General features: G+C 48.7%; 1 protein-coding gene across 7 annotated transcripts in view; it reads left to right on the top strand.

Moving 5' to 3' along the window:
* The window catches only part of APBA1 (amyloid beta precursor protein binding family A member 1), a 194,671-nt gene that overhangs the window by 158,053 nt on the left and 18,893 nt on the right, over positions 1-17,725 (top strand). For 6 of the 7 annotated variants that reach the window (XM_082696648.1, XM_082696647.1, XM_082696651.1 and 3 more), the window contains 5 exons: positions 3,317-3,356; positions 6,743-6,888; positions 15,384-15,416; positions 16,437-16,523; positions 17,181-17,366. In XM_082696648.1, coding sequence (XP_082552774.1) covers positions 3,317-3,356; positions 6,743-6,888; positions 15,384-15,416; positions 16,437-16,523; positions 17,181-17,366 — 492 coding nt within the window. The remainder of the gene's footprint in view (positions 1-3,316; positions 3,357-6,742; positions 6,889-15,383; positions 15,417-16,436; positions 16,524-17,180; positions 17,367-17,725) is intronic. The other variant, XM_082696650.1, reaches the window with a different exon arrangement.

Raw genomic sequence — 17,725 nt, 5'->3', positions numbered from 1 at the left:
ATATAAATACTTTGTCCTCCTCTGGTCTTGTCCTCAGACCCTAGGTCACGGGAACAGGAGTAGGAAGGTCACTGTTTCTGCTGACCCCAGATCCCACAGCTTTGCCGTATGCTTTTATTCATAGTACAGGGATCGGTGAGAACCAAAAGCAAGAAGAAAGGGGTCAAGGCCACAGTAATAAAAAGAGCAGTGAGAGTTACCATTTCTTGAGCATTTACAGCATTCAGGCATCTGGCCAAGCAAATCACAGGTAGTATCTCATTTAATCCTTACAATAATTCTGTAAAGGAGGAATCACTTCCTCATTGTTTGTTGAGGAAGCCTAGAGCTTCAGGAACTTACCTGAGGTCCAGGGCCCACAGGTGATCAGGCCAGGATTTGAAACCAGATCTCCTATGGGGCCAGGCTCTTGACCCCAGGTGAAAAGTGCCCCAGGCCACACACATACTGTGTAGACAAGCTAACTTGTAGGTCTTTATTCCAACTGTCAGACCTCCAGGCTCTGCACACGGTTCAGTGTGACCTCCTGGAAAATCCCAAAGATTCTGGCCTTTCATCCTCTTGAATGTGGCTTTATTAATTCTTGAATATTAAGGATCAACTGATGTTCGTTTCTGTCCAATGTGAGAAAACAAAGGACTAATCAGACACCCGAGTATTCAGCGTTTGATTATTCATCAGATATAATAAGCCGGGCAAATTTGTTAGTTTCTCCACTCCTACAGGACTTGGCACACGTTTCTGCATATCCTTAGAAATTATGATGAGAATCCTCTTTGTGTGCAATGTTTAGAGATTCTTTCATTTCTCAAAACTCTTTTTTTTAAAAAACTTACTACTGCAGAGACTAAAGAAAGCCAGTCATGAGCTTATGAATAGAGAATAAGTAAATGTACCAAATCCCCTCCATTGTGGCTCTAAATAAAACTACAGATTTTTTTTTTTAAAGATTTTATTTATTTGACAGAGAGCACAAGCAGGGGGAGTGGCAGGGAGAGGGAGAAGCAGGCTCCCCGCAAAGCAGGGGAAGCCTGAGAGGGGGCTCGATCCCAGGACTCCGGGACCATGATCTGAGCCGAAGGCACTCGCTTAACCAACTGAGCCACTCAGGTGCCCAAAACAGCAGCTTTTAGAACTATAGGCTGAAGTAATACTTTTGTAGCTTCTGCTAAAATCTGGGGACTGTCCTTGTGATTAACATTTAGAAAAGTGTCCTACTGGCCCAAGGAAATCTGAATTCGTTTCTTGGATGTACCTGGAGGCTAACCATTTTGACAAAATAAAGGAAACCCTCACTCCCCCCGGACCCCTCGCTGCTGAGGGCAAGGCCAGTGGGGGTGTAGGGAATCATAATTTTAAAGCCTTCGGTCTTTATGAGGAAGCTGACTTCCACCTGCATACCATGAACTTAGGGATTTTTGTTTGTTTGTGTTTAACCAGAATGAGACAGACCTGCCACTGGCACTCACCTGGGCCTGTCTTCTCACTTGGAAAGGAAAACAAGTGGGAAACACTATGGAAATGCGAGTTGTCTTTCATCCTGTGCACAGAGCTTAGCTGGGTGTGCATTTTTCCGTGAATGCATTAGCAGCCAATGATCTTTCCTTCCCAGTGGACTTGTCTCTTTGGTCTCCTTAAAGATAATCCCTTCTGAAATAAGAAACCCACCATCCTTGGTGTAACGGACCATTGCACCCAGGCAGGCACATCCTGGTATCTTGTGTGATGAGTGTCAGATTCTTGTCATTGTCCTGAATTGAGTGAGATTCTTAAACCTGGGTGTCTTTGCCTCTGGTTTTTTGTTTTTGTTTTTGTTTTGGGTTTTTTTTTTTTTTTCCACATGTAATGGTTAACACTACTGTGTTTAGAATGTTGTGCGAGTGGTAAGTGGTTGGTGTCCCTTTGCTGTCCCATCTCCCCTGTGAAGACATTCTACACAGTACTTCGAGATGGGAGCTCTTCCGGTGGTGTCCCAGCCCTCTGTTGGGCCCTAACCCTTCCAGCCACCAGGCACCCCCGAGTTCACCATCAACCCAGGTCAACGTGTTGAGCAACTGTGCTATACTAGATCTCCTTTTCCTAGAAGGGACATATTTAAGTGATGACTTAACGCCTGCTAGATTCTTCTTAAGATTTATTTATTCATTGATTAGAGAGAGCACATGTGGGGTTAGGGGAGCAGCAGGCAGAGGGAGAGGGACAGGGGGAAGCAGGCTCCCCACAGAGCAGGGAGCCTGATACAGGGCTCCATCTCGGGACCCTGGGATTGTGACCCAAGCTGAAGGCAGACGCTTAACTGACTGAGTCACCCAGGTGCCTGGTACCTGCTAGGTTCTTAACACTGGAGATCTTTAGGCTTCCTGAGGCTAACTCTTGGCCATGCAAACCTTCCTTTTTGCTCATGTGCAGGACTCTTGTATTTGCCATTAGCTCCCCACCCCCCTGCAATGCTCACATCACCCTGCCCCAGACGTATCCACTACAGAGTCTGTGACTGGATAAAGCAGGAATGAATTTCCTACTCTTGGGCCTCTCAGAGTTACCTTTAGGCCATTCACTTATGGAAGGAACCAAATGGTAAGTGTTGCTTCTCTGAGAGCTTTTAAACCACCATCCGGTCAGGTTCTAGAAGGTCTTAGCTGATCACGACCACTTCTGATGCTGCTGTTGGAAGACTGACCCTTGCTATGAGGTCTTACTTCGAATAAGAAATTCTGGGTTTTTCAGTTCACGTCTGTGTTTAATGTGTTCTTATTTGAAGGTAACACATAATAATTACCCACATAATGGAATTTTTAAACCAGTAAGCAGTGAAAGGAGGCGCGGAAAACTCTAGCAAACATTTTTAGCACAATGAGAGATTACTGAAGCAAAGACCTCCAGGGAAATAAAATTCTCCAAGGAAATCCTTGATTTCAACATATAATCATGTTGTTGGTGCTTTTACGAATCCAGCAGGTTTTCACTTAGAAACCCAGATTCTTAATAAAAACTGAGCCTTTTGTATTATTTTGTATTGATTATGGGTTTGGGTCTGTGGGATATTTTTTTTAAGCTGTTGGACATCTCTCTGATTGTGGAATATAAGGTTTTCAGATGACCTAAACTAGGTATAGAAGTTCTGGGCTTTGGGTAACTTTTAGTAAGAAATGTATGTGATTATTCACACTTTTCTTCCTTGTCCAAAAATGGTTGACATCTGGCTAATATCTGTCATTGGTGATTTATTTATTTTTCATGTTGCATGGATAAAGTTGTGTTAATGCATTTCTCATCACGGTTTGCCCTTTTTGAAACCTCTTTGTCTTGATTACAGTCAAGAAAAAGCTTGGCTTCATTCCCCACCTACGTTGAAGGTAAGAGCTGAAAAGGAAGTAATTGAATATTGAATCATGCATGACTCTCCTAACATTTTGGATATTTGAAGCACTGGGCTGTGAGACCCTAGTGGGGAAGAAAGGCCACAAAGTCATTCACTCATAGTCTTAACAGTCTTAGCATCTTAGACTGAAAGAACAGTAGCCATGAGCCTGTCAAAGATCCTCCCCCCAACTTTGCTGACTGTACCCATAAATTTGCAGGGAGGCTGAGGTTTGTTCCCAGCTTAGAGACAGTCATATGACATCTGAACCCAAGACTCTTTATCTCCATTCCAGGACACCTCTTAATATCGATCAAGGATCATTCGAGTAGGAATGAACTTTAAGGGAGACATTTTGGTCCCCTTAATTTAGAGGGGGGAAAAATGAAAGACCTTCCCAGACATTCCCATCTCTTGCTTGGATGAGTTAAGCACAGTATTTATCAAGCTTTCACTCTGCAAGATACACACTTTCCATACAATAACTGATTGACTCCTCACATCTGTCTTGTGAAGTGGGCTTACTAACTCTGTGTTATACAGGAGAGAAATGAAGCATTCTTACTCCAGTGCTAGGTGGGTACCTTTCCCAAGATGGCACAGTTATGAAGGATCAGAGCCAGGCCATGAGCTGGCAGTCTGATACCATAGCATCAGACTCTGCTAGTAAACATTATTCTGTGCTGGATGGCCATGTATGGATGTGCAGGTTATTCACTGCTCAAGGGCACCCAGTCAGAAAGCAAAGACCTCAAGGGAAATAAAATTCTCCCTAGTTGGGCCAGAACTTGACCCAAGCAAAGCACCCTAGGTTGAGATTGGACCATGCAAAAGGAGTATGTATTCTTCATCCACACAAAGGCCCCCTTTAGCTAGAGGTACCACTGATCCTCTGCCAGGGACAATGGCAAATGGTTTTTCCAGTAGGGTAGCTAGTCATTTCCTTGAAAGAGGATTTTCTGGAGATGAGCGAATGTGCAGAAACCACTATAAGTTCTGTCTGGCCCTTGGATCCTGGGCGTGAACCGTCCGTGTGCCCCACAGCCTGAGAGTGGGTCACCAGGATTCGTACACCTTCCTGACCCCGCACTCCTGAAGCTTAGGTCAGGCTCGTGGCTTTCATTCAGTTACTCAGGTCTCTTTCTTGAGTGACCTGTAAATTATCTGTGCCGTTTTTGCAAGGCTCCAGAATTCCAGTACTCCTTGGGGAGTTTCCAGGAGTTTGGAAATTCCATTCTTCGTAGTCATTCCACCAGGCTCAGCATCCCCGTGAGTGTGACGATGACACCTGTATGCTTGTTTACCCACAGAGCAACACAGAGGCCCCCCGAGAGGAAACACACGTTCTAAGAGGCCAAAGTGAAACCTGCAGTTCTTCGATTTAGGGTCATTATAATGTTAAATTTTTTGACTTTTAAAGAATTCCCCAATATGAAGTTATGGACTTAGGGCTTTTTCCTCCCCAGATGTGATCTGGCGGCAGTGATGTTTGATTATGATCAGTTTCTCTGGAGGGTAAATGTCCTAAGATTATATCTCAGGTTATAGTGTATTTAGGTCCTATATTTCTGTCTCTTGCCTGGTTGACATTTATACAGTCCTTTAAATATTACTGGGATTGCTCTTATACCTATCTGCAGGGCCACACTTAATATGGTCGAAGAGGGACCCTTGCAGGGAATAGAGCCAGCTCAGAGATGAATAGACAATACTAGAAGTCCCATAGAGAAGTATGTCATTAATTCTTCTTTTTCTTTGAACAATCATTATTTTCACAAAATAAACGGAAGGTTTTTACAAGTTATTATCCCAGATGAGATCTTTTTTCTCAATGCCTGGTTAGGCAAAAATGATTATGTTTAAATCACACTTAAACCCATCACGGCAATTTATGGTAGGAGACAGATAGGTGATCTTTTACTTTTTACAAACTGTAATGTGGGTGCAAACCTGTCCATGTGTTGTTTTGGCTAGAAACGCTTCCCTGCTCTACAACTAAAATCGTCTGTTGGAAGTACCCTGAATCCTTCTGACATCTAGCGAAGTTTCAGGGCAGGAAGTGTGTGACTGTTGAGAAGGGGAATCACTGGCGCATGGTGGACGCAGGTTAACTGTCTGTCCAGAAGCCTTATTCTCGGGAAGATCTAGAAAAAGACAAATAACAGGTTTCCTTATTTACTTACTAAACAGATGCTTTGTGAAGACCTTTCCTAAAACACCGTTAATTTCTTTGTTTCAACCACTGCCTTGGCTTTAGAGAAATGATCAGATTATTTTAAGATTGTACCCTGATAAGTAGCTTATCATGGGAAGCAGCTAGTTAAGCTCCAGATGAGCTTGATGTTGGGAGATAAAAATAAAAATCATTTCAGATTAGCTTTCCAAAAGGAAAAAGCAAATTGTTTCCATTTCCAGTTATCTAATTTAAGAGCCTGAGGTTTGAACAGTAGGTTAAAACGTATATTTTTAATCTCCCCAAATATGGCATTCAAGCCAAAGAAAATACATACGTTTCCATTGTAGAATTAAAAGCCTTTCTTGGTGCATCTGTTATAAAGTTATGTGTTAGTCCCAGACATGTTTTAATTTCAAATAATATTTACAGATGGGTACGGTTAAGATCAGGTGCCCCCATTTTAAATATTTTAAAACTAAGGTTTAATTTCAAAGGCGGGTCAGTTGAGAACAGAAAATCTGACTTTCCTTGGACTTGATCTGTACATGGAGGCAAGCTGGGACCACGAGAGCCTCTGAGTCAGCAAGGTCGGCAGCAGGAGACTCCGGCTCTGGGGTAATTGTCCTCTGCCTCCCAGAATCAGGGTCAGAGGCCATTTAGGAATCTGGATATTCTGAAGCAAATTTATACAGTTTGTTTTCCCCACTATGGCTACCGTGGGAAGGGGGGGGGGGTGGCAGCTGAAGGAACTGTTATTAAACGGGGTTTTCTAACAAAGCAGCCCCCCTGCTCCTCTAGCCACGTGTCTGGCACCCATTCATTTGATACCCACTGGGTGACAGACGCGGATGAGACCCGAGAACCAAAGAGGAACATGACGTGGTCTTTGTCCCCAAAAGGTTCACAATCTAACGGGAGAAACAACACCCTTTCTCACTGACTTGACGTTTCATATTTAAATAAGCGCATCCCTTCTCACAGTAAGTGGCCTGGGCGCCGTGGATTAAGAGGAAATTGCTCCTTCCCTTTGAGCACGAGGGGTGAGCGGAGGCAGATGCAGGGGGACGCCTCGGACTCCGCAGGGGCGTCTGGTGTGCGGCCGCGCGGCGGGGGGAGGGGGGAGGGGGGCCGCGCGGTCCGGGGGCTCCGGTAGGGGCCCGGCCCCAGGGCGGCCTTGCTCACCGCCACGGCTCTGTGTGTTCCAGTTCCCGGACCCTGTGACCCCGAGGACTTGATCGATGGGATCATTTTTGCTGCCAATTACCTTGGCTCCACCCAGCTGCTGTCGGACAAGACGCCCTCCAAGAACGTCCGCATGATGCAGGCCCAGGAAGCCGTGAGCAGGATCAAGGTGAGGGGCCACGAGGGGCGGGCGCCGGGGCCCGAGCCGTGCCCCCGGGGTCTCCCCACACCTCGTGCAGCCAGTGTGCGGGTGGGGACGGCGCACCTGCTCACGCTCTGAGCAGAAAACACGTGTGCCGGAGCCCTGAGGTAGCAATGCTGGGTGTTTGGGGCGATCCTAAGGGCCAGTCTTAAAACACACGTAGGAAGGTAAACTTGGGGAAGCTGGTGTGGTGCGGAAGGATGTCGCTTCGAGCATGCCATCTCCCGAGTGAGAACTGATTCCCGGATTTCTGCAGACCTGGTGGTCAGGGACTTGCACCCTCGCAGGAGCGCGTGGTTCCAGCGGGGTCTCCTGCTGATCCTGCGCAAGCCACATTGAACTGGTTCGGTTCCGGCACTGAACTGCTGGATCAGACCTAATCAGAATGAGTCCATGCCGGGCTACCCCAGTTGAAACTAGTTTGAGCCGGTCATAACCTGTTGGCATCTGGGGAGCAGGCCAGTTTGATCCGGGAACGCCTTCCGTCTAGTTTAAACCACCCCCTGCTGGGCTGGGTCGGCCAGGACTGCGTCCCCACGTGGCAGTGCAGGGCTCTAAAATCAGCGCGATGCCGGGACCACCCAGAATCCTGGACAGACGCCAGGCTCCGGAGACACATCCCATGCCCTTAAAATGCCCCCAGAGCCCCAGGGATAGCAGCCCTGAAAACCCCAGAGTCAGGGATTTCAGGCGACTTGGAAGGGATTAGGACTCACCAGATTTGGTCGTTTCCGGCTTCAGCTGGTCAAAATCCCGTTGGTCCTCAGAGAGCCAGTCCCTTTTCCGTACGGTCTTGTGCACACACTCCCTGTCGCCTCCTGGAGTTTGTGTGGCCGTGCGGAGAGAGGAAGAAGCATGAGGGCAAGACAGGAACTTAGGGTCCTTCATCCGGGGAAAGTATTTCTGGAGCACTTACTCAAGTGTGCAAGGCTGTCCGCGGTCTTAGGAGGGAGGGGAAATGGCCCGTTAGAAGGTGAGCTCCTTCCCCTCCGCTCCGCAGCACCGGCGGAAGTGAGCCAAGCCAGCGACTGTGCAGGATGGACCCGAGCAGGAGGGAAGGGGGTGATGTGGTGGGTGCCCAGGAGAGCCGGGGCCCCCACGGGCTCACTGGCGGGACCAGGGACAAGGAAGCATAAAGGTCATGTAGGGCTCAAGGCAGTGTTTCTGGCCCGTTTGCCCAGACTGACTCCCGTGTTCTTCACGGACTGGGAATGTAGGCAGGAGGTCCTCACTGTGATGACCCAGGCCCCTGCTGCCCGGTCGAGGTGCAGGTCCCTGCGTCCTCGTCAAACTGCCGTCCGTGGCTTCGAGGGCCTTAAGTTGCTGGCTTCTCTTAAACCCTCTGCTGATTTGGAAGAGGCACATTTCTCCTGAGCTCAGCACTGGTTCTCCCGGAGCTCACCATAGTACAGCAAGCCCGCGCGTCTACACCCGATGCTGCTGCGGCTGGGGTTTCAGGAGTTAGGATGTCTAAACCAGAGAGCAGCTCCCGGCTGCGCCACAGTGACAGGCCACGCCAGGCCAATGCAACGGCTGCCCACGGGGGCCCACCCACTTCTTGCAGGTGTCTGGGACCCACTGCACCACTTTATCCAGGGTCTCTGAACCTCAACCTGTGCCTCAGAGACCCTGCCTGCCGCCCCAGGGCCCGCTGCTGAGGTGGCCATGTCTTCTCCCAGAATTAGCCTCTACCAGCGTGACTGACAGTGGGAAGGTCCACTTCTCTCGGGGGAAGTCCCGCCCCTGCCCACAGAGAGGTGTGGCCCCCAGCAGGGTAACCCCATGCCAGCATATCATATGCCCTTTGTACCTTCTGGGTCTTTTGGACTCATGAGTTTTACTGGTGGAAGAAGCATTAGGTGCCCATTGAGCTGCCCATCCAGGCTTGGCCTAATTCCTTCTGTCTCCCCTTATCCTGAAGAGAGGCAGGAATTCATCTAGGTCTCCCCAAAGTCTTCTGGAATTGAGAATGTCCCAGGCACAGCATTCAAAACAGGAACACCCAGATCGTATGAGAGAGCCGGCTACTTTTCAGGCAAGAACTTCTAAAGCCAACGTCTGTCAGGATGTCATTCTGACTCCTGATGTCCCACAGTTCCCAAACAGAGCCCGTTAGGATTTTGTGAAGTTAATATTTGTTCAGCAGAGCCCTGACGTGCCAGATGGTTGAACCAAAGAGCACAAGGGAAATGGAAATGGAGACATTTATTACTCACAGGTCCTCAAGGAAGGAGCCAGCATGCCGCAAGGGGGCCGCAGGCTTGGGGGTCCAGGCCACGTGAGAGCAGGCAGAGGGTGAGACCGAGCTTGGGGCACGTGCCTTTACGAGGGTCTGTGAGTGGAATACTTTGCGGTTCCTGGGTTTGACTTGGCCGGTTCCTACCTAGAAAAGCAGGGTTTGGTAAGCTCCACGGGGGTCTTGTCTAAGGGACGCACACACCAGAGGCCCTGGAGGTGAGGGAGACTATTTATTACAAGGGCCGTTAGGAATTTATATCAAGAGCTTACGTTTGCCTGAGACTCAGGGGGCTGTTATCCAGGGTATGGACTTGCGTGAGGGCCTAGTGTGCATGCAAGCTCACTGCAGGCCGCTTGACCAAACAGAACGGATGCTCAGCAACACCATGAAGCAGCTTCACCCCCGAACACAGGCCCGTGGTGCTGCTCGCATCCCCAGGACCAGCGGGAGTGCAGGACCCACCCCGGACCAAGCTGTGAATTACAGGTTCTGCGTTCCGCAGTGAGGTCCCTTCCTGAAGCCCAGCTCCCCTGATGAGAGAAGCTTCAGGAAATGGGTATCTAGAAGTTCCACAGTGGGTCTGAAGCGAAGAATTAGATGGTGATGTTGATCAGAACAAGCAGGATGAGGCTGTCTGATGGTAAATCCATTGCAGACCTGCTACGAGCAGAGCGGGCATCTGGAGAACATAGATTTATTTTTACAGCACATTAGGGTGGTGTGAGGAGTTCATTATAGAGTGGTAGAGTTCAGTGGTTGCATTTCATTGATAAGTATCATTTCACAGCGTGCTCCCATGCCTCTGAAGGAACCGCTGCCTGCCATCAAATATTTCCTGCCTCCGGTTCCTTTTCCATCCATTGAAGTGTCTGTCAGATTGCTTGACTTGACACCCAGCCTCTTTCTCGAGTTCTAGACGGAGTCTGTGCTCAGACCCACATTTACCCTAGCAAGTTGCTGTCAGGATGTGCACCGGCGTTTTACGTCCGGCAGAGGGCGCCAGGGGTCCTGGAGCAGCTCTCCCAGTCAGGCAGGCTGCCCCCCCCCACCCGAGGACGCATGCGCCGTGGTTCCCCGCACCTGCTAGGGAGACCCCTTTCTGTAAGGGAATTGGTGCCACGCTTTTTCCCAAAGGGGTTGACCTTTCAGAAAGGAGTTATTCTAGGCCACCTCTGTAAAGATGCCGAGAGGAAGGAAGCTACAGATGTGACTGTCCAGGAAGGAAGGAAAGAAGAAAAGCTTATGGATTTACTCGGAAATCCCTTTAGCAATATCCTGGACCTAAACCGATTAGTAATTTCCGCCTTGGTGCTGTCATCTGAACAAGACAGAGGGTGTCCTCCTCCTGTTTCCGACTCCTCCTCCTCCCCCGACTCCCCGCGGGGATCCCTGCCTTACGCCTCTTTGTTACCTCTGCCCACGTGGCTGGTTTGACCCGGTGGATGCGGCTGACAGTGGAGCCCCGCCTCGCCCCGGCCCTGCGTGGACAGGGGTGTTCCTGCTGCTTGTCTCTGAGCAAACACCAAACCTGAAGCTTGGCTTTCAGAACCGACTTTAAATTTCTCTTCCATTGGTTGGTTGGGGTGCTCCTTGGATTTACACTTGGAGTTTGAAGAATGAATATTTTCTTAGTTTAAAAGACGTGTGGATTTATTTGCCAGCTAGGGAGAGAATTTGGAGTTGTGGTTTGGCCAGAAATTTTCTATTTAACTCGAGAAGAAAACAAAGGAATCTGGCTCAGGAAGCAGAGTGTTCCTTTACAGACCCTTGTGATGGGCATCTCAAGAGATAAAAACCACCCAAGACCCAGTCCTTGACCTTGAGAAATGTGTAGTCCAGAAGGGAACCAAGAAGAGTGTTTAAGTAGCAATAACAGAGGCAGGCTGAGGAATCCGAAATTAAAGGCTTTTTCCACCTACCAAGATATAATAAGTAAGGTGGATCTAAATGCAATAGCAGAATCAGAAGACATCTGCCATTTTTCTTAAGTTTTTTTTTTTTTTTTTCCATCTCTGGACCCTCCCTAATGTACTCTTTCTGCCTTTGTTGTTCGCTATTTTTGAGAAGAAATAATATCCTTTTAGGAAACCCCCATCCGACAAGGAATGCATTCAAGCAGTGGATCTCAAAATGGGAGCCCTTCCCGGACAGCATCAGCGCCGCTAGGCAATGCTGGAAATGCAGCTTCTCGGGCCCGCCTCAGTTAGAAACTCACGGCAGGAGAAGGGCCCAGGAATCTGTGTTTCCAAAGGCCCTCCAGGAGGTTCTCCCGTGCCCTACAATTTGGGGAAGGGTAGACCACCCCCGCCTGACGGGGTATCTCTTCTCCCACTGCCCTGGGACATCCCAGGCAAGCTGAGCGCTCCCCACCCATAAGGTTCTGTTGGCACATTAGCTCGGGAGACACTGCAAAATTTCTCTCTTTTTTCGATCTTTGCCATCTGTGTTTTCCTATTAAAGATTTTTGAGAAGTCCTGTACTAAGAGCTAATTCGCTTGGTGTAACGGGAAAGCCGCATCATTATTTGAACACGGAATGCACGATCACTATGTGATACCCACTTGACTCTGTGGTCCGATTCTCTGGAACATGTTTTGGGAGAAACCTCTGCCCTGCCTGGTGGCAACATCTATGGCCCCCACCCCCACCCCTGCTGCCTACAGCGTGGGAACCATGCCGTAACCCTCCCCAGAGAACCAGACCCGAGGCCAGGGAGGCTAGGTCCCTTGTCTTCCTTTCTCTCCGCTACGTCCCCATGCTCCATTGCACCCTCATGCCCACTACATTTTCTGCTCTTTGGCCAGAAGACGGGCTCCCCTGCCGAGCCCTACCTGAGCCCCAGAAACTGCTCTGTGTCCACGCCAGAATGTGGCGTCTGTGTCTCCATTCTTCCCACATTTGTGAAGCTCGCGTGATTAGCTCACAAATGGTGTTGGATGTTTTTCAGTCGATGCGTTTGTGTAAGGAGCTTTCATTATCAGACATGCTCATATCTGTCGTTACTAGCTTGTCCCCAAAGATCAGATTTTTCTCTTCTTTTATGGAAAGGTTTTCTTGAAATGCCACAAATCAGGACTTAATTGTAGAATTACAATTTCTATCACTGAAGCTCTGTGTAAGCCACATGATTTCCCAGCTGACTCGAAGAAACCTGTGATTAGTGAAGAGGCTATTAACACTTAAAGCAGGTTCTTCCTGTGAACTCACTGTGAACTCCACGAACTCATTTACTCCTCAAAATGGAGGGGCTGGGGGATCCTGGGAGGTAGGTATTATTAATCCTGTTTACAAAGTGAGAAGTTTATAGATGCGAGACTTGCCTCAGTGGGACAACTAGTGGTTTGGAGTGAGACTTCCACGGTTTGAATCTCTATTCTGCCTCTTATCAGCTGTGTGACCTTGAGCAAGTTAATTAGTCTCTCTGTGCCTCAGTTTCCACTTCCGCAAGAAGAGAATACTGCAGTGCCTACCTCACGGGGCTACTGTAAGCTTTCTCATTGCCATACATGTGAATGACTTAGAAGGATCCTGGCTCAGAGCAAGGGCTCGGTGAATGTCCGCTGGGGAAAGCAAAGCTAGAATCATCAGGAGGTTCCCTAGGGTCACTAACCTAGAGAGGATTAACCGTAAACCCCCAGGACACATTGCCGAGTGAGTGGGTGGACAACCACTGTGCCACAGCCTGTGTCCTTTGCACCACAGCCTCCTGGGGGCAAGCCGCACTCAGTCCCATGAAACACAAGGATATTAAATGGATGGTATTATTCCTTGCCTTATGACCCGTGCTGGCCCTACGTTTCTCCTGGGCTTCTCTGCTCCTGCAACTTCTCATTCCGGAATCCGACCCCCTCCCAATGTCACGTGTAAATTTTTAAAAATTAGGATTTGAAAAAAAAAAATTAGGATTTGTTTCAGGGCACCTGTGGTGGAAAGATGGTATTACTTTAAGTGCCTAAAATACCTTTAACTCCCTAAAAGTTACTTTAGAATACCCTTCATGAAACTCAGTTTGCCCTTTTGATCCCTTCCTCGTCACCCATTCCAGTAAACACACACACACACAGGTGCGCGCGCACACAGAATTTGGTCATTCCATTGTAGCAGACTTGGTTTCCTTTGAGAAGACCTTTCAGATCACTTCTGCTTAGAGTGAAGAATTTTGACCAACAGCTGTTAGGTTTTGGTATCAAAAATATTAAGAGATTCTTACATTCCTGGCAGGTGATTTCAGGGGAGGTCATAGAAAATACGCGTGCGTGCACACACACACACACACACACACACAGTAGGACCCCACAGCTGTCACTCATCATGAGAAGTAGAGCTTGTACAGACAAGAACATTGCCCAGCAGGACTTAGAGATTCCACAGAGGAACCCACGTGGCGTGGCGTAGCCTAGCCTGGGCCCAAGGCTGCCCCACAGACACAGACACATTTCCACTGTCACATGCAGTCAGGATGCCCCTGGCACTTGCTGCCTTCTGACCTTCCCAGGGCTGACTGTTCCCCATGGATTCATGAGCACAGTAAGAGCTCTGGCGGGGAGCCTGTGTGGGAGCAGGGCTGCCCTAGTTTCCTGACTGTCCCAGAGAGTAAGTACGTGGTGTTTGGATCCCTGACTCGTGCAGTCTCTCCACAGTGAGGTAAAACAGACAACACATTTGTCTCATTCGTGAAACAGAGGTGTGCTGCTGGGAGCAAAAGGGCTTTTCCGCAGGTGAGTACCAGGGAGCGTGAGGGAGCAGACGATCGTCCACCCGCCCCCACCACCGCAGCAGTCTTTTGGGTTTGGCCATTGACTCACCACTATTCCTGCAAGGTCTGTGTGTGTCCAGCAAGCCCTACCAAAGCCAAGAAACTGCATTCTGACATGGGTAAATTATAATTCTAGAACAAACACAAATGTAGCATTCATAGTGCACCAGGCAATGTTTGAGAGCTTTGCATATATGTATTTTATGCTCACAATAGTCCCGTGTTCATCCTCATTTTATAGATGAGGAAACTGAGGCACAGAAACAGTAAGTGGCTTGCTCCAAGTCACACAACTAGTGGGTGGCAGAGCCAGGATTCAGTTTTAGACAATCAGGCTGCAGCCGATCTCTCTCTCTCTTTTTTAATCAACCATACTAGCTTCTACTTAGGAACAAAGGGAGGACTATTCCATCTATTTCTAGTTAGGAATAGGCCATATTAACATGACACAAATTGAAAGCAAGAATTACTAAAGATGAAGAAAAAGAAAAAGAGACCTAGCACCTTAAATACATATGTACCTTATAACATGGATATAAAATAGATAAAGCAAAGACAAGCAAGAGCCAAAAGAGACACAGACAAATCCACAGGAACAGTTGGAGATTTTAACACACCTCTCTGTAAATTTTAGAATGAGCAGAGAAGAAAAAACCACGTACCTAGATTTGAGTCACACCCTTGACCAACATCATTGACCTCACTGACAGCTGATAGAACACTGTTCCCCACAGCGCAAGAATGCATCTTTTGAATTCCCCCTGACATTCACCATAGTCAGTTGTGTTTTGAGCCACAGGGCTAAGTCTCAGCACAGTTCAAAAGGTTTGGAACCAGGGTATGCTCTCGAACCACTGTGGAATTCCTTCAGAAATCTGTAACAGAAAGATAACTGGAAAATCCCCCGATGTAATAAAATTAATAACAATCCTAAATAATCCAGAGTCTAAAGGAGAAGTCACTGGAAACTAGATATTTTGAAGTGATCATTGCAACATATCAAAATTCGTGGGATACGGCCAAGGCTGTACTTGGAAGGAGAGTCACAGTTTTAAGTAAATAAGATCAGGGGAAAAGGTTAAAAATCTGTAATTTAAATTTTCATCTCCGGAAGCAAGAAAAAAAAAATCAGCAAATTTAATGCAAAGAAAGTAGAAGGAAATTAAGATGCGGATGGAAACCAATGAAATACCAAACAGGCCAACAAGAAAAAGTCACAGAACCAAGTCGGTTCTTTGAAAGCATCAAATGCCTTTTCCTTCTTCCTTCGGCCCCTGCCACCTACTCAATTTTGAGTTAGGAAACGGATTGTCTGCAGAGTAGGGTGTTTTTTTCAAGTCCGTCTTCCTCACCCAGAAATGCTTTATGCCCTCTGGATCCCTGTTTGTCGATTCCCTTTTCGACTTGGAGTCTCTGCAAATTCTTTTCTAACTGTTCTCCTGTCTCTGTTTGTTCCATGCTAAGCAGATGGCCCAGAAATTAGCCAAAAGCAGAAAGAAGGTGCAGTACAAACAACCTCATCAGCTTGGTGTTATGCCTGTTCCTTTCGTTTGTTTCTGTTCTGCCTTTTTATTATTTTGTGTTTTTGTTTTCTGCATCCAGCAAGTTTTCGTTCAGATTTCTTTTTGAACCGCCCCATTAGCCAACGTTTCTCAAAACTTAGTTGCCTAAAGTGGCTGTTTTCTGTTGCTCATTAGTCATTTCACATCCGAGAAACAACAGGGAGCAGATTGGAGATGCTAAATGAAGTCTGCGGTAGCAAAGAAGTTCCCACCGTTCAGGAGCACTAATGCGGCAGGGACTTGGGTCTGTTCAATTCCAGTCACGTTTGACTTGCGGATTTTGTCAGATTGCTGGATGCAAAAAAGAAAACTCGCTAATAACCACACTGTGCAGAGTTAAACCCTAAACGAACCAGGCAGATGTGCTTTTTGGGTTATGGAGCTTCTAGGTGCTTCCGGGCTGCCCGTGGGGTGTTGAGGCATTGGGGGTTCCTTCCTGAGGGGGCGGCTTCAGGAGTGGGGACTGCTTCTGTGTTGCTAAGGTGGCGTATGAACACGAAGACCCTCTTACCAGAACTGCATCCAAATGACTTCCTTTTGCACCTGCTGCAAACGTCGTCCCCCATCTCTTGGCCAGGGGCAGACTTTAAGTGACGTCTCCAGGGTCTTGGGATATGGGCGACTTGCCCTTTTTCTTCAGCTTGTTGGGCCCCACGAGCCCTGCTGAAGGGGCATTCACGATCGTTGCTCGTAGAGTCAAATCGGCAGAGAGTTCCTGCTTCCGTAGGGGGAGACGCAGAGGGAATTTGGCGTTTTTCACTAGGACTTGGCGATGCCAACACTTGTCCGCGAGTCCCTCCTCTGTGGTCCCTTCGGCCTTGGTGGTCTAAATCTGGAGTCAGCACTGCCGTTCTGGTGACTGTGTCTCAGTGCCTTTGTGTGTGAGCTGACCTTGCTGCCATGCACTGGAGTCGGGGAAGGGATTAAGCTCTCCCCCGGTGTGCGTTTCTCTTCTCAGGCTCCCGAAGGTGAGTCTCAGCCGATGACGGAGGTGGACCTCTTCATCTCTACCCAGAGAATCAAAGTGCTGAATGCCGACTCCCAGGTACGAGCCGGCCCACCTGCCTGTCCCGGCGGGGTGGGGGGACGTGCCCAGCCCCGCAGTGCAGCTCAGAGTCTGTGCCCGTGTCCCTAGCGCCACTGTCCTCGCCAACGGCTCCCACGCATGCTGGAGGGCTTTGTCTGCAGTGCCCACTGCCGGGGGCCGCGGGGCCATGGGGCTGCTCTTGGGACCAGTCCCTTAAAGATCAAAGGGACACGTATGCCGTGGATGTTGTTTGCTAATAATCTCGTACGTTTTGATGAGGAGATTCATGAACTTGAACAGATCAGCCTTTGAAGAAATTGTGTTTAAAATCACACACACACACACACACACACACACACACACTCACACTACAGCCATCATCCGTGCATCGTTCTACCTTCTTTTTTTTAACTTCTCCACCGGGGATTCTACTGGTTATAAAATGACTGAAGTTTTTTCCCACGGGACCCAGACACTCCCTGCTCTGGCTGTATTATTAGTCGAGGGACCCGCCCCCGGGCCTGGGTGGGAGCGTGTGAGGCTGCCCGCTGCCTCTGCAGGGCGCCCCTGGGCCCCTGAATACGGACCGCATGTGGCCAGGCTGCGGGGCGGCAGACTCTCTCCCGGGCCGTTAGTTGCCTCCTGGACTTAGCACCCTCTCCCTTGCGCCCCCAGGAGACGATGATGGACCACCCCCTGAGGACCATCTCCTATATTGCCGACATCGGGAACATCGTGGTGCTGATGGCCCGCCGCCGGCTGCCCCGCTCCAACTCCCAGGAGAACGTGGAGGCCTCCCACCCGTCCCAGGATGGAAAACGGCAGTACAAGATGGTCTGCCACGTCTTCGAGTCTGAGGATGTAAGCCCGCCTCCCCTGATGTCCCTCTGGGTGACCTGGGCGGCCCCTGGGGGGCCCAGATGCTCTTTCTCAGAACCTGAATTGGTCTCCTTAACCGTGCACAAAACAGGTACATGCGAAACAAGGCTGAATTAACAGGCAAGGTGTTCATCATGAGGCTTTTAGGGAGACAGAAAATAAATTAGGTAAATATACTTAATACAGAACGTAACGGTGAGGGGTTTTATAAACAAAAATAACACTGGGACAAGAGCTGTGTCCGATGGGGTACTCAACAAAGTCGTCTCTGGGGAGATGACATTTGAGGAGAGACCTGTATCAACTGAGAGAAAGAAGAGCAGTGCAAAGGCCCTGAGGCC

The sequence above is a fragment of the Mustela nivalis genome (genome assembly GCF_964662115.1).
Source record: "Mustela nivalis genome assembly, chromosome: 13".
Taxonomy (NCBI): Eukaryota; Metazoa; Chordata; class Mammalia; order Carnivora; family Mustelidae; genus Mustela; species Mustela nivalis.
The sequence above is the reverse complement of the archived record's forward strand: the minus strand, read 5'-3'. Positions and strand labels throughout refer to the sequence as shown.